General features: G+C 41.5%; 1 protein-coding gene across 1 annotated transcript; it reads left to right on the forward strand.

Moving 5' to 3' along the window:
* The first annotated feature begins 9,145 nt into the window (after positions 1 to 9,145).
* Positions 9,146 to 10,169, forward strand: LOC146632142 (ferritin, heavy subunit). The gene has a single exon (XM_085354104.1). The coding sequence runs from the start codon at positions 9,381 to 9,383 to the stop codon at positions 9,912 to 9,914; it is 534 nt and encodes a 177-aa protein (XP_085210230.1). The 5' UTR covers positions 9,146 to 9,380; the 3' UTR covers positions 9,915 to 10,169.
* The last annotated feature ends 10,917 nt before the right edge of the window (positions 10,170 to 21,086 follow it).

Consider the following 21,086-nt stretch of genomic DNA (forward strand, 5'->3'; position numbering starts at 1 on the left):
TCATTTGTTGTTCTTACACTGTGCTCACATGGCTGTCCCACTGTCACTGCATTAACAAAAGCTCTTGCCCTACTCTTTCTGAGGTGAGGAAAAGCTACTTTTACTGTTTTCATGAGTTTCTCTTTATTCTTATTGTTTGTCTTATCCTGTACTCTGTTTGCAACTAGGTGTGAAATCACATTGAAGCCAATTATGGGGCATGACTGTTGGTTGCCTTTTAACACTAACACAGGTATTAGCAGATCTTTATCATTAGCAGTAAGTCTGAAGCTTACCTCAAGCCAACCAATATATGGTATTTCCGTCCCATTGGCTGCTTCAAGTTGCAGTGGTTCAAGTGGGTCTACTAGTTCTGCTATATCTCTTAGTTGGACATCAGGCAAATGGGTCTGTTTCCAGGCCGCATCTACAGCACAAATTTGTGAACCTGTGTCCCAAAGTGCCTGGATTCTTTGGTTGTGCAGAAAGCACTGAATGAGACATTTCTCTCCTACAAGCTCTTTTACAGTAGGCATCTTCACTGGATTACTTCTTTTCCTACACTTTGGTTTGCAACTTGACTGTGTTTCCTGTTTCTTAATAGATGAACATGTATGTGGCTTACAGTACCTTCTGTGCACAGACCAGTGTGTCTCTTGACAGTCTTTTGAGCAGTACAATGTTATTTTACAAACAGAACAACATTTTAACTTCATACTCTCTTCCTTTCCCTCACAGTTAGCACAATATTGGGACTTTTCAATGCTGTCGGTTGCCCCATGTCCCGTGGGAGCAACCTCCCTTAGTTTAAAGGGCTCCCTTTATCTGATTTTGTCAGTCTAGGTGCTTTACAACCTGCACGGAAATGCTCACTACTCCCACACCTAAAACAATGCTGGCAATATGCCTCACCTGCCTGCACACATGCAAAACATCTGGGACGGTGACTTGGTGAGGGATAATATCGCTGTGGTGCGAATCTTTGTTGAAACTGTGCTGTCCCATGCACATGCCCAGGTCCATATGCTGAGTGGTATTCCTGTGCTGCTGCAGGAGGGTGCTGGTGGTAAAATGGCATGCAGTTTTGTTCAGCCTTAATGGGGAAAGGCTGCTGAGGTGCTGGGGTTGTCTTTTGAATGGTTTCTCTGATTTGGGAAACTTCAGCCCTCAAGTCTTTCAGCAGCACCATGTCAGCACGCATTTCCTTTATTTCTGTTAGAAGATCAGGGGGTGGAGGGGCTGGTTTCTCTTGAGCTGTGCTTCTCTTTCCCACTGGGGAATCATTAGACTGGACAGTATTTACAGCTGTTACTCGTGATGGAGCGGCATGTTTCTTTTTGTCCTGTCTTTCCTTTTCATTTGCGACTGCAATATTTACCTTCTCGAGCAACAACTCATCTGAAGTATTTGTTTGCAGGAGGTAAGGTTGCAGGTCACTTTTAATATTGTCATTCTGAAGACCAGTCAGGACAGTATGCATAAAAAGGCTCTGGACTAGTGCTGGATCATACTTCAGACTGGACTCAACTTCCTGAGAAGCAAACAGGATTTTCTGTCTCAAGTCCATTGTCCTGATCAAGAAATTTTGGGGTGTCTCTTTACTACTCTGAACCTCAGAGGTAAGTTGTTTGTATAACTCTGTGGCACCTTTTTCCTGGTAATGAGACCTGAGGATTCTCCTAAGAGCAGGTAATGTGAGGTTTTCTTTTCCTTCAAGATAACTCCTTAGCTGCAAGCCTGGCGTGATAGCACGAATTACAGCATCAGTGATTTCTGATTCTGGGTAGCCTCTATTGATCCCGCTTTCAATTTGTCTGGCCAGACTGGAGAATGTTAGCCTGTCTTTTTGCCCCGGCTCTCCTATTTGGCCTGATATCTTAAAATCTTTGCGCCACATGGAACTGTTTGGTGCTGTTGGAACAATGTTTCTCACTGGGGTGCGAGGACTTAAGGCAGGATTCATGCTATTCCTCATCAAGTCATGCATTTCACCCTCTTTTTGTTGTAAGAGCAGTCTTAATGTCTCTAACTCCTCCTGGCTACTTTCCTGGTCCTGAACAGCTGGATCCACTGTTTCATTCACACCTTGTTTTTTATCCATTTATATGTCACTTATAATGTCCTGGACATTAAGAAGTTCTGACATACCTTCATCCTCTCGGGTAGCCAGCTCGGTGCGTTCAAGGTGCTTAACTAAATGCGAGACTAGCTGACTGCGCGTTCTATTAATCACAAACTCTTTTCCTGGTCCTGAGATTTGAAGTACATCACATAATTTAGTCAGCTGCTCTAAAGTCAGTTGATACAGTGTTCCTTTAATCTCCAGCTGAAGCTTTTCTAATTCAGACTCCATGTTGTCAGAGGAGTTAGCACAAGCAGTCAGTTGAGAAATGATCAGACTTAGTTGGCTTTTACTGCCCCCTAGTGGCCACTTTTTCACTTCAGGATACAGATACCAACGTAGGTCTAGCGATGTCTCTGCTGCTTTACTATGCTCCTTTCTGATACCTGGGTCGTCTGGGGGGGATGATCAACGAGAGGATTTCTCTTACAGGTCAGGGATGGTCCTCGAATCAATCATCCCAGCGGTGCCTCCAAATGTTGTGCCCTTAAACAGGGGAAATAGTGAGGAGAGGTGAAAGAACGGCACAGACACGCAGCACGCAGCTCTCACTCTCACTCGTCTGTATTGAGTGAAGGAGGAAGCGCGCGAACCCACCTACTGGAGCCCTGAGGCATTAACAATGGATCGACCCACAATCAACCCAGGCAAAACTTTCACTACTTATCTCCCTCTATATTCCCACTGCATATTCTATTCGAAAACAGTCAAAGCAACCAATAAAACATTAATAAGGGCATGACATGAAATGTAAGGAACAGAGATGTACAACTTCAAAACTAATCAAATTTATGATCCACCACACAGGACCCAGAGATAAAAATCACTAACGAAATAGGCTAAAAATACCAAGAAAAGAAAAAGTTGTATGTTAAAAATACAAACAATTAAAAACACTGGTGGATAATAATCAATACTTGACAAAAAGGAGATAATTTTGCTTAGCTTTTCTAAAGCATACCTAGTACAGGAAGTGCAACAGGGTTTTGAATTGACCAAACCTCAACATATCCCTTATATAGAGGACTGTGTTGAATCAACTTCATTCATTAAGCAAGGAAAAGGCCTGACACTGTAATTCTCTGTCTATTGCACAGTGTCTGTCCTATATTTATCAGCTGTTTTATTACAGCGATATGGCAGCCTCGCTTCTGTCAGTCTGCCCCAGGGCAGCTGTGGCTACAACCGTAGCTTACCTCCACCAGTGTGTGAATGTGAGAGTGAATGAATAGTGGCATTGTAAAGCGCTTTGGGTGCCTTGAAAGCGCTATATAAATCCAATCTATTATTATTATTATTATTATTATTATTATTATTACAGGAATAATCAGGAAGATTACAAAAAAATCAAAGAAAAAGTATTGTAGAAGTTGCCAGATGATACATGTTTTTTTTTTTGTTTTTTTAAGATTGTATGTTTCACTGTCAGCCCCTTTTCATACTGCACACTATGTGTTCTCATTTCAGATTCCACTCTATAATCTTGGTTAACATAGAGAGGTTTCTTATTTCCAGCTAAAATTACAGTGCAAACATATTCTTTAGAGCAGGAGTCTCAAACTTGCACATATTGATGTGAAGAAATATAATACAATTCGGCCCTTGAAGTTGCTTTTATTAGAGAGGATTTGTTTGTTGTTGAGAGCAATGTTAAAATAGGTTCTTTAAAACACCCAAAATTATTTAATATGAAGGCAGAGAGTAAACATGTCTAGGCTGTGTTAGTTAAGTGAGAGTTATTTGTAAAGAAAACAATTTTCACTTGCAGTCAAAAACTAATGTGTACACTTATATATCTGCATTTTTATTTTGTTAAATACAAACAAAATTATAGCAGAAGTGCTGCCACGTGTCTGGCCAGAAAGACAGTATCAGTTAGTTTATTTGGTAGTTCAATGAAAGGCTTCAATTAGTTAAGAGTGAGGAAAGAAAATTGCGTTCACGTTTGCGATTTTGTCTTGTTATACAATATTTGAAATTTAGAAAAAAAACCCACTACATTTTCAGAAAGATTTGTGGGTGTTTTCTTGTTTGTTTCTTTTGCACTACTTGAACACTAAAGTGGCCCTCCAGTGAGATGACAGTGCCAGCAGTGGCCCACAGCTCATTTAAGCTTGAGACCCCTGCTTTAGAGCATATTTGTCTCCCATCTATAATGTACATTCTCTGCACTATCATTAAGTAATTGTTACACGTTTGTCAGACATTCAAACCACAAGAAGTTTTGATTTCTCACCCAAAAAGTGTTTTTTTTTATTTATATCTGAACACACTATATATACACATCTAGAAATAGACTAGTGTATGTGAATCTCTTATGCCTGTTGCACACTTTTACTCGTGTCATCATTGTTATCTTTAATTTTGCATATTTGATTTTGGTGTTGTCTGTGAAGGTTCTCAATCATCCAGGTCATAGTAATCTAAGCAGCTTGGAAAGAAAAGCATCTGGACTTTAAGTTTCTTGAAGATGTTTCACCTCTCATTTGAGAAACTTCTTCAGTTCTAAGAGGAACTGGTCGAGTCCCAGATTTTTAAGCCTTTTTGGGAGTGTCCCTAAGAGGATCATTGACCAACTATTGATCGTCTGTCCAATCACATGAACCAAGGTGTGAAAACAGGTATAGGTCACTATCAGTCAAGGTTTCAGGTGTACACATTGTGAGACCTTGCCCTATCCTATCATGTGACTTACTGAGATAAAATGACCCAAAATGTGAGTGGGTGTTAAGACTTCTGAGAAGGGATCTCAAAACTGGATTATAGATAGCAGACCGTTGGTGTCATAGGCACAATGTGTTCACCCGTGAGAGTGTCACCTTGACTTCTGTGATTAGGCAGAGGATCAATACTGGGTCCTTGACCTTCCAAATAAGATTTTTAAACAGTCCAGATGCTTTTCTTTATAAGTTTAGACATAACACCTGATTTGTCAATCCAGGTTTCTATCAATTTTTCATGCTGTACCACAGCGAGCAAAATAGAACTTTATGGCACTAGGATTTTTTTAAAACTTAATTCAACAAAAGATAAGACAAGATAAGACAAACGTTTGCTCTTTTTCATGTGGTACTAATAAAGTGTGAGCTAAGAGCTGTAGCTACCTCAGTAGCACAAAGACATAAAATATATACTGTACAAAATCTTTTCAGAACTTGAACATTAAAGGAATGCAGATGTGCCAGCGTGAGCAAAAAAGAAAAAAGCGACTACTGAGGAAGTTTTTTTCCCCCTTTCCTCCTCATTTTGTATCAAGTACCTTTTTGAATATTTAATTGAGAGCAGAACAACAACATCTTAACTGCTTTATGATTGATAGTGTCAGTTTAGTTGAGGAATTCCATCATGAAAATGGGGAAAATGGGTTTTCTTGTGAATATGAAATTTGGTCCAAAAAAAAGAAAAAAAAATAGAATAGTAAAATGATGTATTTACTTTTTTTTGTTTATGACTGAGGTTTACCAGCAAGTGAGGATTGGTAACAGGAGGAGGAGACAAGTTCAACAAATAATATAAATAGATCACGTCAGACACTTGTGAACATGCATTCAAGTGTGAAGAGAACCCGGCACCAAACACGCACAGCACAGAGGAACAGTTCCTCAGAAGGCCATCCACCACCTTCAGCTCTCAGCCTGGACACACACACACACACACACACACACACACACACACACACACACACACATTTATTTAAGCAATGCTTGATCAAACATTGCATAAATAATAATGGATTGGATTTATATAGCGCTTTTCAAGGCACCCAAAGCGCTTTACAATGCCACTATTCATTCACTCTCACATTCACACACTGGTGGAGGCAGCTACAGTTGTAGCCACAGCTGCCCTGGGGCAGACTGACAGAAGCGAGGCTGCCATATCGCGCCATCGGCCCCTCTGGCTAACACCAGTAGGCGGTAGGGTAAAGTGTCTTGCCCAAGGACACAACGACCAGGACAGAGAGCCCAGGGATCGAACCGGCGACCTTCCGGTTACAGATGCGCGCGCACACACACACAAAAGATCAAAACACCCAATTAGGGAATCAAACGTAGTTGCTGCGCAACCAGCGAGGCAATGTGCAAGGGCCGCAAACCCAAACAATACCAAAGAACAAATGAAGTAAAACTTAAAACAAGACAACAAGAAAAAAGAAACAAAAAAGAAAAGAAAGATACTGCGAAAAAAAACGGCAGCAGCTCCAACATCTGCAAAATGACAAGTTGCATTTAGTGGAATGCCGCTTTAAATTTGAAGCTGAGTTCACGGGCAGCTTACATATACCTGGCCCGCTAAACTACTTCATTTGGACAAAAGAGGAGAGCTTCCCAACCAAATGCCCGGTGGGCCGATGGTGATTTTTCGTTTTTATGGGCCAATGGGTTTTTTGTTTTTTTTGTTTTTTTTTGGGGGGGGGGGGGGGTTCGTTTTTTTCCGTAACGGTATAAACACTGAAAGGTGGTGGATTTGACCGGATGCTGGGAGATGTGTAAAGTAACTCAGTTGTTTGGTGGTGGCTATGGCAGAGCTGCCACAGATTCAGTAACATTAGCAAGTGATGGAGGCCAGCAGATGCAACATGCTGGTAGGTGGATGACGGAAAGGCAGGAGGAGCAGAGACCCAAGGCGGTGAACTGAACTTCAGGTAAGAAGTTATGACCTGCAGTCTGTCTGGGTCAGATATAAACCAAGTTTAGGTGTAGTTTATTTTCGTTATGCTGACTTTTTACAGTCAGTTATAATAACTCCTACTTTGTACTAGCTAGCATGATGGAGTTTATATACAGCTGGGCGGGTGCTATGATGTTAAACTTGTTTTATCTTACTTTATTTGTGAGGTTAGTTATTAGAGTTTCCAACCGTCCCGTAAAAAACGGAATCGTCTGGTATTCAGAGAAAATATTGCACATTTTGTGTTGAGGTGAAAAGGAACACAGTTTGTCCCGGACTTCAGCTACAATGAAAAAGACACAAAGCTGGATTTATTCTGTGTCTTTGCTGCACAGCTGCCTCTTCTTCTCTCATTCTCTCCCCTCCCTCTCCTGTTTCTTATTTCAATCATGAAACTGATCAATGATCAGCTGATCAGTTTTACTCTCCTGTTTGTTTATCGCCCACTTTGCGCCACAAAGAGGAAAACAGCGGATGTCGCGCTAAACAACGGCAGCACGTTTAAGCTTGATCAGCTGTTGTTAGAATTTATTTAATATTAATTTCTAGTATCAGCTGATGTTTGCTGGAGCCACAGCTGTAAAAGCTGCTGGTCATGATATGGGTTTGGTTATCTGGTGAGAGGGAAACATGAAGATGAAACCAGGAGATGTCCTTACTGAATCATCAGAGCTGAACAGGTGATGGAGAAACAGGTTTACCTTTTAGGTGACATGGATGAGTTGAAGGGAAGTTATGAACTGTTTCTGAGCGACAAATAACCCCAGGATCCTTTTTTATGTAGCTGACAGCTGGTAACTGTGCAGGGGCGGATCTAGCAAAGTTTTGCCAGGGGCCAGGTAGGGCATTAACACAGAAAGAGGGGCACAAAGACATACTTTTCTTTCTTATTCTCATTTAAAATGTCTTGCTTTTAACAGATAATTATCTGAATCTTACAACAAATGTTTTCATCTGATATAAAATTTATAGAAATCCATTATTGTACATAGTAATTTTTTTAGGGTCCCATCATAATTTCTTCAGAAGTAGCTAAGTACTGTATATGATGCCAGTATTTTCCCACATTTTCTAGATACTGTATCAGTACTGTGTATAAAATGCCATCAAAAAGTCAATTAAGTTTTATTCTTTCTCACCTGTCTTTCTGTCTCCTTTCACTTTTTAAAGGTTGCCATGTTAGAAAAAATATTTTTGCCCTGCCATGCTGTTTGTTGATGTGGCAAATGAATGGTTTATGAAAATATATCTAAATCTGTCATCAGTAATCAGTAATGATCATGTCTCACCTCTAGTCTTCTCTGTCTTAATTTCAGGTTTTCGCCATGTGTTCTAGATAGTTTAGGAGGTTAACTCGACCAAGCAGTCTACTTTTGGGTACTGTTTAGAATACCAGAATAGGGAGGATGGTGTAGGTTTAAGTTTATTACATTGATACATATATACCAACAAGACAGTGTACATCACTGTGACAACAGCGTTTGTTTTCATTCAAAGGCTTTATGGTTTTTCCTTTAATACCTGGTGAGCCGGTCTCTAGTCAAAATGCCCGGGCAGATTTTTTTGTCCCAGTCCAGCCCTGTTCCCAACCCAGCAGCAACAGGTGACAACATGCCAGTTTAGGCGAACAACGCGATGCATACATCTTCTATTGTACTGTGTTTTCCTAGGGAGGAGTGGTAAATTTCCCACCACAACAGAAAAAAGAGATGCCACAACAAAAGGCCTCTAAGTGGATAGCCAAGTTTGATTAAGCTGATAAAACGTCTACAACTTCTGTGCAAACACACGCACTACGTAAATGAATGCACCTGTTCAAAGCAGCTGACCAAACAGAAAGCGACAACAGACGCTAGGAAATTCAGCGTCCTCATATACACAGCGCCCCTCCTGGCAATAGGTCAGCATGTTGAAAACAGGCATTGAGACCAGGCTTAAACCATCCTACTGCAGACAAGAAATAAATGTAAGTCTTGAATTTTAGAGAGGATATGAAAAGGAATGACATTACAAATACTTGTAGGGAACCTGAAAAATTGCAGAATCCAGTTGACCTATAAAGTGTTGTTTGTTTGTTTTATTGTTTTATTCTCCCAGACAAAACTGAAGAGTAAATGATTAATTTCCTTGTAAATTTTATTTCCGACCTCCAAAGCCAAGGCAGCATAAATTAACCTGGAGTTGCCCTCGGCCTTTCCACCTTAGTCATTAAGACTCTGCCTCTCAGAGGTAGATCCCTTAATAGCCACTGATTGAAACGTTTTGGGAGGCTTTTTCTTTTTCAATTACAAGATGAAAGTTCTAACAGCAGCAATAAAGTTACTAACAAATTCCAATTTATCTAGAGCTTGAAAAATAGTTGTGTCTCTCGTTATCGGACAGTGAAGGTTACCTGCTTCAACAGTGTTTGAACGGCAACCTTTCAACTGTCTTTATACAGTACAGCACGGGACCAGTCGCTCCGATACATCGAGTGAATTTAAACTTGAAACATTAGCTAGCTTAGTCAGCCTTGAAAACCACCTAGCTCGGAAGCTAACTCTTTGTTTTGCTAACAACGCACTGCTTCGACCTCCTCTCAACAAGACCTGCCACTGAAATTTGAACCATGAGTTCCCAGGTCAGACAGAACTTCCACCAGGACTGCGAGGCTGCAGTCAACAGGCAGATCAACCTGGAGCTGTATGCCTCCTACGTCTACTTGTCTATGTCCTACTACTTTGATCGTGATGACCAGGCATTGCACAACTTTGCCAAGTTTTTCCATCATCAGTCGCATGAGGAGCGTGAGCACGCTGAGAAGCTAATGAAACTGCAGAACCAGAGGGGTGGAAGGATCTTCCTCCAAGACGTCAAGAAGCCAGACAGGGATGAGTGGGGCAGCGGTGTCGAGGCTCTTGAATGTGCCCTGCAGCTCGAGAAGAGCGTGAACCAGTCACTGCTGGATTTGCACAAACTCTGCTCTGAACACAATGACCCACATATGTGCGACTTCATTGAGAATCACTACCTGGATGAGCAGGTGAAGTCCATCAAAGAGCTGGCTGACTGGGTGACTAATCTGCGCCGCATGGGCGCTCCCCAGAATGGCATGGCGGAGTACCTGTTTGACAAACACACTCTTGGCAAAGAGAGCAGCTAAATCTCTCACACCACATTTACTACAGCTTATGTGTATTTGTATCTTGCTTCAAAATGAAAAGCCATCTGCATGTTGCTGGTTAGACCTTTAAAGTTATTACTCATGTTATTATTAGAAGCCCCTGTGAGTTTGTTCAAACCCTCCCTATATCTTGCATGTCTCTCTACAATTAGAAATGCTCGTCATTGCTACATATTTGCTGTATTTTAAAGCCTGGAGGTGTTACTCAGACCAAATAAACCAACCCTCTGGATTCTGAAAAAAAAAAAAAAAATAGTTGCACTCTATGGTATCAAATGGTTTGTAAAAATCTAAAAATAAAAGGAAGGGTAATCGAAGATATCCAAAATTAGCCTTATGTTATTTGTTATATGTTTGTTTTTCACAAAACCTGATTGTGTCTCATCAATAACTAAGTTTAAAATGGACCTTAATCTTTTTTCTTTCTTTCTTTCTAGCAAGAATTTATGCTAGAATTTTATAATCATTATTTATAAAACAAATAGGATGCCAATTGTCAATGATCAAAGATCCTTCTTTTTTGGTATTAGAGAAGTTAGACCCCGAGTTAAAGTTGTTATGAGAAGTCAGTTTTGTAAACTTTCTATATAAACTTGCATTAGAAAGGGAACTAACTCATCAGAGAAGGACTTATAAAATTCAACCAAGAGGCCATCTGTTCCAGGAGATCTATTGGTCTTTTGTGTGTTCTTATTTTATTTTTATTGTTCTAGTGTGTGCGTGTGTGTATGTCCATCCCTAGGTCAAGCTGCAGCTGAGGGAGGAGGAGGGGGCTAACTCTAAATCCCAGGCCCTTCTCAACAGTTTTTGACCAATCAGATAGACGCACATTATCCTTATAAATATGTGTACCGCTAAGGTAGGGCATTCCTCTCCTGGGAGTTGACTACAGCAAGCTGCTGCTAACTGTAGTTTTCTAACTGAAGGGAGATCCATGTACATTAATTATTCTTTGAACAGCTTGAGGCAATATATCTGTTTAACTTGAATAGGTCCAGAGCTATCTTTATCCTTGTATGGTCACCTGTAATCCTACACCAGGTCACATAATGTCCCGTAATTCTTGATCAGATGTGGAGATCTGATCTACCTTCAGAGAGTTTAATGGTCATCTGCAATGGTTTGACAAAAACTGAAGCTGATAGCTTTTGACGCTCACGTATGGTCTCCATTGTGTTTTGCTCCATTATGTTTCCTGTTCAAAGCCTATTCCATGTTTTCCAAACACAGATTTCCAGTAGTGCCCATCAGCTCGAGTGTGTCAACGAGCTTGCTCAATATGGCACTGCTAATCACTTTCCTCAGCTGGTTTTTCCTGGGACAGCTTTTCCATGTGCTCCTGTTCCTGCGGTTCAGCTTCCCCCTGCAACTGTTCCAGTTCCCCAGGTAAGGGTCGCTAGGGCTCGACCGTTCTCCAGCCTTTCCCTGCACCCGTACCAGTGCCTCGGGTGAGGGTGGCCGGGGCTCAGCTGGTCTTTGCTCATGTTCCTGGGCCAGCTGAGGCTCCGCTCATTCCTGTCTTTACGCAACATTACTCTGCCTCGCCTCTCTCCTTCACTGTACACAACTCCCCCATGCACGGGGGCTGCACGCCCTAAAATCCTTTCATTTTCTCAAAAATCGACAGTGCACCTTATGTATGAATTCTGATTGTGCTTACTGACCGCAAACCGATTTTGTGGTACACGGCATTCAGCAATCTTTAAAAAAAAAATTATTTAGTACGACTTTGGTAAGCTACGAAGCTGCACCGCTGTCACAGTCTGGCAGAGGCAGACTATAGGGAGTGAAGAAGTTGGACCCAAGTGCGTACACGCAAAATAACAAGGCTTACTATTAACTGAAAACGAGCCGTTTATTGAAGGCTGATTTTAGCACCTGTTAAGAGACACAGTCTCAAAGAGGATTTCAAACTCGAGGCTTTCAGTCACGCAGCGGCACTTGGAAACAGAGCAGCTGTGAAATCTGTCTTTGTTATTATGCTCAGCGTCTTTTAGTTTACATTTTGACTGCACAATTGTGAGCTTTTTGTAATGCAAAAAGACAAAAAAAATTTATTTTATTTATGGAGCAATAATTTTTTAATAAATGCTGATAATTTATTTCTGAGTAATTTTTTCATGTACATCTACGCTGTATGTTAGTAAAGTGCCTGTGTGAGATCTGGGACACAGCTTTGACTAAGAATTCTCTTTTTGTTCGTACTTTATGATTTAAAAAAAATATTGAGGTATATATCGTATATCGCCATCCAGCTAAAGAGTATGGAGATATGAATTTTGGGCCATATCGCCCAGCCCTGTGCTATGCCTTCTGATGGTACTGCCTAAGGAAAGCATGTATAATGTAAACAGAATTGGTCCCAGTACTGAACCCTTTGAAACTTCATAATTAACGATTCTCTTCTTCTCCCTTACCAACGGTGTGCCACAAGGTTCCATATTGGGGCCTTTATTGTTTTTAATATATCTATTTCCTCTCCAGCATATTTTGAGCCCGTTTAAGGACATTTGCTAACACTGCTATGCAGATGACATCCAGGTATACGTTTCTTTTAAGCCCCAAGAATTATCTACGCTGCAGATTCTGAATGAGCTTAGAATTATTAATGGTTGGATGGCTGCCAACTTCCTCTAACTTAATAGTAAATGGACTAATTCTTATATAACGCTTTTCTACTCTCCCGGAGTACTCTATACAACATGCCGCATTCACCCAATCACACCCATTCTAAGTTTCTTAGTGCTTCCTAACTAATATTCATACATGAATGAATGCATCGGAGAGCAATTTGGGGTCAGCCCAAGGATACTTGGGCATACTTGGCATGCAGACTGCAGGAGCCAGGGATCAAACCACTAACCTTCTGATCAGTACATGACCTGCTGAGCTGCAGCCAGCCCCCATGAAGGAAAGACTGAAGTCCTTGTATGTGCTCCTGACAGACTTGTACCTAAAATAATGAATGCTCTTGGTCCCCTTTCCACATTTGTTTGAACCCAGTTCTCACATTGTTCATGTCAAATGTCTGTTTCGGTCTTGCTTTTATCACTTAAGAAACATTGCCAAATAAAGGCCTATTGTATCTCGCACTGAACTTGAGATTATTATACATGCATTCATTTCATCATGTTTGTACTATTGTAATTCACTCATTACATGTCTAAGCAAAAACTCCCTGGAACGTCTGAAGGTTGTTCAAAACGCTGCAGCAAGGCTTCTGACCAAATCATCCCTTTGCAATAGTAAGGGATTACTGTGTTTTACTTGCATCTATTTGAAAGACTGAGTGTTAACACAAAAAAAAAAATAAAATTTATGTGCTGGAATGTGCAGAAAATTACGGAAGCGTAGAGCTGCCACCCAGGCAAAAGAAAAATACAAGTGTATCACGTTATAACGTGAAAGGTTTATTGTTCTAACAATATACTTTTCACGTTTGAACAACATAATATCACGTTATTACAATATACATAATTATCACGTTCGTACAATATAATATTTATATTGTACAAACATGATAGTATATTGTACAAACAGGAAAAGTATCTTGTTAGAACAATAAACCTTTCACGTTATAACGTGATACACTTGTATTTTTCTTTTGCCTGGGTGGCAGCTCTACGCTTCCGTAGAAAATAGGTTTAAATATCAAACAAATTTCTTCCAGTCAGAGAATGTTGCATATAATTACATTTTTGCTTGATGCATAAAGTTAAAAGATTAAAACTAATAAAACAAGTTTTAAAAAGGGACTTTTCCATTTGATTACATTTTGTATGATGGATTATGTAGAAAAAGTAGAATTGGGCTGACAGATCTATCGCTTTATCACCTATTTAGGTTGTAAATCATGTTTTTAAGAAGTAACTAAGTAATTAAGTAATTAATTACTTTTGAAAATAAGTAATCAGTAAAGTAACGGGATTACTTTTTGGCTGAAGTAATCAGTAATTAGTAACTGATTACTTTTTTCAAGTAACTTGACCAACACTGGTCACCAGCAGGCGAGTTGGTGCTACCTTTAGGGACAGGTGAATTGTAAGGCCTGAGACAATTGTAGTAAACAATTTGAGACTTGTCTGATTGATCCAGGAGGTAACGAATCCTGTATGTGACACCAGGGGTTTCTTCATCTGATCCAAGGCACCCCAATATCTCTAAGTAGGGATGGGTATCGTTTAGGTTTTATCCGATACCGGTGCCAAATCGGTACTTTTGAAACGGTGCCGGTGCTTAAACGGTGCTCGAACCGGTGCTTAAAGAATGGAGAACACAAACTTTGTCCAAAAACCTCTCATGTTTAGCTGGGTTTTTTTGTAAAAAGATAACAATGTTAGCCTTTTCTGCAGCTATGTGGCATATATGGTATCACTCTTGGCTGGAAGCAGTGCTTAATCAATGGAAAAAACGCAAACTTTGTCCAAAAACCTCTCATGTTTAACTGTTTTCCACTTTTTCTTTGGTCATTTTAGCCTTTTTGGCAGGGTGAAGGGAGTATCTGCCATCAAACAAGAAGACAGCCGCATGTAGCTATGATGATGTTTGCTAGTTCACCTTACATGCATTAATGTAATAACGTGGTTAGCCTACTCAACGTAAATTACACACTAACAACATTAAGCTACTCACGCAGAGAAGAACGGCTGCTGCTGCATCATCATCCTCATCATTTCTGCTACACTGGCAGGGCTAGGGGCCAGGACTCTATTCTTCGGGTTTTTGGGGGATGTTGCTCCGGGTCCGATAACTGGCAACCCACCCGACGTGCTCGGTGTGAGGTCTCGCAGCAAGCTATCAAATACGGCGCATTTCTCGGCTTTAAAAAAAAAAAACGCTATGCGTCGCCAGCTGTTTAATCGGATTCTTGGTGTTACCTCCTTTGACAATATCAGCTTAAAGCACTTGTTGCAGGCTGCTGAGTTTGCATATTTTGCTGTGAAGTACAGCCAGACTTTTGACCGCTTCGCCTTGGGCATTTTTAATCTGTAGCTCTGCTCTAAAAGAACGTACGTACCTGGCCCCGCCTACTATCCTCGGAAACGTAAAATGATTGGCTAGAAGTGTATCACAGCTCAGGAAAAAAAAGCACCGAAATAAAGCACCGAAATGTGCGCTGCTTTTCGGTCTGGTTACTACCGTTTATGTCAGAACCGGTGCCATCATGGCACCGGACACCGGTACCCATCCCTATCTCTAAGGGGCCCTTCCCATGTAGAGCAAATTTTTCCTTTGCTGTTGTGGGGTCATTTAACCACACCAGGTCACACAGAACATTAGGAGTGTGTTTGATGCCCCTGTTGTTTCTGCTGGTCATAGGCACAGTCTCTGTTCCATGCAGCATTGCTGAAGACAGCTGAAGTCTCTGAGTTAACTAGGTGACGTAGTCAGCAAGAGAACCAGAAGTAGAAGATGCTGGCATGTTGGTAGGCAAGAGCATCTCAGCAGGCAACCGTGCTTCATGCCCATGTGTAAAAAAGACTGGTGTAAACCCCGTGGTAAAGTGAGGGCTCGTGTTATAAGCCAAAGCAACTTGACTGAGGCAGTCATCCCACTCACCAGGCTGCTGAAAAAGTAACTTAGCTAACTGGTCAATAAGTGTTCGGTTGAATCTCTCAACCATCCCATCACATTGAGGGTAATATGGGCTGGTCTGTGTCTTCTGGATGCCCAGCAGCTGACACAGGTGTTTCACCAGGTCAGATTCAAATTGATGTCTGTGTGCAGCATTTCAGGGACGCCGTGCTAACAGATGAGGTTGTCAAACAGGCATTTTGCAACTGTTGTGGCATGTTGGTCTGGAATAACATAGAGACTGACATTTTTTGATAAATAATCTTGAACAATGAGCACATACCTGTTGCCATGACTAATGATGGGCAGTTCAAGATGTCAGCTGCCACCTTTTGAAATGGCTCAGTAGCAACAATTGTTTTCAATAGAGCTCTGTGTTGAGGTGTGGGATTCCATCTGGCATCACATGGAGTGCACTGTGTGCACCATATTCTGATGTCATGTGACATTAATGGCCAGCAACATTAATGTAACATTAATGTTAATTAATGTAACATTAATTAACATTAATGTTACTGGCCACGTGGCCACGTTTCAGGACCTTATCTGCGGATAGGTGACCCGACACTGGGTTGTCGTGCAGCAGCTGTAGGACAGTGTCTTTTAAAGCTTGAGAACAACCAACTGATGCAGCACTGACTTTTGGGATGGGTTGAAAGCTTTATGACAGAGTAAGCCATTGTGAAAGGTTAGTCTAGAGTACTCATGCCATAGCACTCTTTCCTGAGGTTTGCATTTTTTCATAAGCCAGTATGGTGGTTTCCGACCCTTAGCTTTCCAGCCAGTGACTTCTGACAGTACAGGATCTTTTTGTTGTTCACTTTTGAGATCATCTTCAGGCAGCTCAAGCACAAATGTGGATGAGACAGATGGCGCAGCACACTACAGTCGTGAATCAGGAAAATCATTGCATGGAATGTGTTTTTGGGCAGCCCTGCAGGACCTATGCAGCTCTCTTCAGGTTGTAAGGTACCAGAAGCAGTGCAGACTGTGTCCTGCTCTTCTTTTTCACCAGTGACAGGGTGACGTTACAGTGCATCTGCATTGAGGTGGCAGTGGCCATCTTTATGAATCACAGTCCATTCAAAAGGATCGAGTTCAAGAGCCCAGCGTGCACGGCGACCAGTTCTACCAATGTCAATGGGTATTTTCCAGAGACCCAGGAGGGGCTTGTGATCCTTGACAATAACAAATGGCTGCTTGTAGAGGTAGTGACAAAAATGTCTAACTGCCCAAACAATGGCCCAGAGTTCTTGATCATAGGTCGACCACTTTCTTTCTGCCTTTGTGAGTGCATGGCTAGCATGAGCAATGACTTTCTCTTCCTGTCCCTGTTTTTGAGCTAGTACACTGCCAATAGCTGTGCTTCAAGCTTCAGTATACAGGGAAAATGGCAATGTGAAGTCAGGTAATGAAACCACCAGAGGGTTTGAGAGGGCATGTTTCAGATACATGAATGCATTCTGGCACTGAGAAGTCCATTGAAAAGTTGCTTGCTTTTCAGTGAGAGCATCTAGGGGAATATGGAACACTGTGGTGTGCAAAGTTTTTAATGAACTTAGTCTAGAGCCCTGGGTTGTGGCTGATGTTGTTGAGTTTTGCCGTACTTGTAAAGCATGTCAGATTGCAGGGAAGCCAAACCCTATTGTTCCTATAGCCCTTCTTCACCCTATACCAGTACTTGGTGAGCCTTTTGAGCATGTCATTGTGGCGTGTTGGTCCATTGTCCAAAATAAAGAATGGTAATCAGTTTTTGCTGACTGCAATTTGTACTTCACTGCTTTTCCATAAGCAGCTACACTCAGAAGAATAACTGAACCTTTGGTGATTACTGTGTTGACAAAGTTTTTCAACACTTTTGTTTTACCAAAAGAAGTCCAGACTGACCAAGGAACCAACTTCCCATCTAAACTTTTCAAGCAGGTCATGCAGACTCTTGGGATTAAACACTGTTATGTATTTAGTAAAATCAGTTTATAGTTTTGTGGTTCTACTTTCTGTGTAAAGTAGAGAACACCAAGTGTGGTGTATGTGCGCATTGATATGCCTGTGCCTTTCCACAGCATGGTTAATAAAGTAAGTTACTAACAACCAAAAAGGTGTTGTTACTTTACCAGTTAAGTTATAAGAGAGAAGTGAATACCATCCTGAATTTCAAGTAGCATTAGAGCACTGGCACCAGACATTCAAGGCAGTAATGCAGAAATACTGTTTGGATACTGGAAAAGAGTGGGATGAGGAGTACCACTGATGTTGTTTGCTATACGTGAAGCTAAGCAAGAATCACTTGGGTTCAGCCCAAATGAACAAGTGTTTGGTCATTCTGTTGAGGGACCTTTGAAGTTGCTAAAGAACAGTTCAATTCAACAAACCATCCAGTGAAAATTAATATTCTGGATTATATTTCACAGTTCAGAGTGTGACTCCATAAGGCTCGGTCGATGGCAGCAGAAGCCCTCTTATCTGCTCCGAAGAAGATAAAAAGTTGGTATGATAAGAAAGCCATTCCTCAATTTTTCAATCTATCTTCCTGATAATGATGAATTACAGTAGTCCAGCCTAGAAGTAATAAATGCATGAACTAGTTCATGCATTTATTACAGTCCTACATATTAGTTTAATATGTGCATTGAAGGACATATCCTGGTCAAAATCACTCTAGAAGTGATTCTAGAGTGATTCTCTCTGTGGTCCTGCAGATAAGTCTGCTGCATCTAAATCTAAATTTACCATTTTTAAATCAGAACCAATTTCATTGTTTCTTTGGGACTGAAGTTGGGTTTAGATGAAGATGGGCTTAAACTCTGTGATGCCAGCTACCAGAGAGCCAGAATGATTAATTTTGAGGTTGTGGCGTGAACGAGACCACAGGTTGTTATTGAGAGCCATCTTTATTCATTCCGCGGCTGTAGCTCTCTGCTGGCAGCTGCACATACATCACACCACAAAACATTCACCAACCCCTGAGTCCCCGTGTTTCAACAGCGAGCATGATTGTGGATGCCGTGCACGTGCATCCGCACGGCACCGCCGACCACGCCTCACCACAGAGGTACTGTCAAAGTTGTCTACATATCTTTCTCACTTGACATATGAACAGAGATTAGACATTGAAATGTTTATTAACACTCCTCCAAAACTCTTTGGTGACATACCTTCATGTACTACAGTGGTAGAGCACGATAGTAATGTTGGAAATGCAGTGCCTATTATGCAACACACTTACCGTGTGAATATGACAAAAAGAGAAATGATGAACATGGAAGTGGACTATCTTCTTTTTTTTTTCTTTTTTTTTTTTTTCTTTTCTCTCTTTTTTTATAAAATAAATGGCAGTATCTCTCCCCCCTTTTGCTCTCACTTTAATATCTTCTCTTGTCACGCTTGCTCTCCCCTCTGTCTGTAACATCTGTTGACATAATGGGCTCAGATTTCAAGCTTGAGTAGCTGCAGTCACCATACTGCAGCTCTTGCTGAGTTCGACAACCCGAAGAGGAAAGGCATGCTGCTTGGACACTTGAGAGAGAGGCTTCATAGTAGTGGCACAGAGAGAAGACGGGGACAGAGGGTAATGTTCAGTGGCACAAAAAGCTCAAGCTGCCATGTAAATGGATCACTCGGCCTATTTCTTCAAGTCTTTTCATTCTAATATCCTCTTCAAAAGTGTATCAAATAACGCTGTTTATCACTTTCCTGAAGCAAAAGTTTCTGGATCACTACGAAAATGAAATGTCACGTTAGTAATTGTGCTAAAATGTTTTAAATCTCAGTTAAAACCTGAATAAATACAGAAGTACTTCAGGAAAAATGAGCTGACTGTCATTTTTTCACCTAGAGAGAAGAAAGATTTTCCTTTACGTAACTGAGACACACATATGTTATGAAACAGTTTTTGTGTCTGTTTTGTGACCTCATTGCTCTGTACCTATGAGTCATACAATGATAATGTGTAAACTATTCGACCTGTTTTTCCCGTTTATTAATTATAATCCCTTCTTTGTAAGTGACAACACTTATGCAATGTGCGTAAGTGTTGTCAAGGATTTTTGTTTAAAAGAAATGACATCAAGTCAGCACTGTGAGACTGAGTTTTGGGTCAGCACAGAGTACCACTTTCTAGCTTGCTGTGTCAAGAAGTCTGACAGCAGATGATGATCAGATTAAGGACAATCTGACAGAGGGACTTTAGATCAAGAAGCGCTGAACTGCTGTTGCTTCAAAGCCTCTCAGTTCTCTTTGCACCACATCAAGTGTCCTTCTGACTGCTGTCTTAGATGAAATCTAACTTTTTTTTATGTGCAAATTTATCTTTTTTTTTTTTTTTTTTTTGGCCTGTCCCGTTTGGCTCTTTTGCCATCAGAATTGTTGTCTAAAGGCAAAGAAAGATGCCCAACGGATTTACTTTACCAAACTGACCATCCCAGCCTTGCCGTAATGGTCCATTTGATTCACCTTTTATTGTTTATTTTATTTTCACTTACTGAATACGGGACAGACTTGACTGGGGGAAAGAAGGGGAGAAAGAAAGAGGGAAAGAGAAACAGCTGAGAAGAGGGACGGGGGAGAAGGGCAAAAGACAAAAACCAACAGAACGGGCAGAGAAAAAAAAATGCATATATCAATCACCTGGATCACCTGCTGAGAAAGAAAAAAGAAAGCAAGCAGAAGAGAACAAGAGTAATAGAATAAACAACATCACAATGATATATGGGAATATGACAGTAAATACTAAATGTTAAACATTATTGTGCAGCACATAAGATCAACAGAACACAGTGTGCTTTGAGGTAGGAGCCAAAAAGGGTGTAGTTTGTGGGTGTGATCACCCGTGTGTACACCTGTGAGCATGGACGCGCTTGTTTTTTGTTTTTTAAAAGGTTCCTTCATGTAATAATCTGCTAGAGGGTGTGGGGGGGCCACAGCCCCGTCCTCCAGGGCATGAAGCAGGTGTGGATGAGATCAAAACTCCAGACATCCAGAGGCCCCCAGAACACAAGAGACCAAGGAAGACCAACAGAGGGGCAGCTGCGCCACTGTCCCGGAAAGAGCTGAGGAGAGTCCCAGATGAGGGCTCACTCAGCAGCCGCGGAGCAGAAGCCAGGGGGAGTTGCAGTGACGCGCCCGTGAGCTCCGCCGGCAGCCAGCTGCGCCTGAGTGACCGAGCCCCAGGCCGAGAGGCCGGGGGCACCCCACCTCCGAAGTGGCCCGAGCGAGCCCCAGGCTCCAGGCCCCGATAAGCGGCCGCCAAGGAGTGAGCCGGTGTGTACCTGGACGCCCATCCCCGGACACAAAGAACCACCAACGCACCGATGTCTGAGGGGGTCCGCCACTGGCAGGGGACTATCTTCTGCAGCATAGGTTGGCTATACCAAGCTATAGTCAGTGGAATTCTACATGCCTTGTTACACCAAAATCGGATGGAACACCTTTTTTGAGGAGTGTACTGACAGCATTGGGTCTGCTGCTTATAGGCGTAAACCTGACCTTCTTGAAGGTTATTGGCAATTTCCTTTGACAAAAAAAAGCATCATAAATCTCAGCTTTTGTAGCACCTGATCGTTTTTTACAATATGCAGT

This window comes from Diplotaxodon limnothrissa, linkage group LG5 (genome assembly GCF_057381915.1).
Source record: "Diplotaxodon limnothrissa isolate DT_005_m linkage group LG5, D_limnothrissa_male_GT1.1, whole genome shotgun sequence".
Lineage (NCBI taxonomy): Eukaryota > Metazoa > Chordata > Actinopteri > Cichliformes > Cichlidae > Diplotaxodon > Diplotaxodon limnothrissa.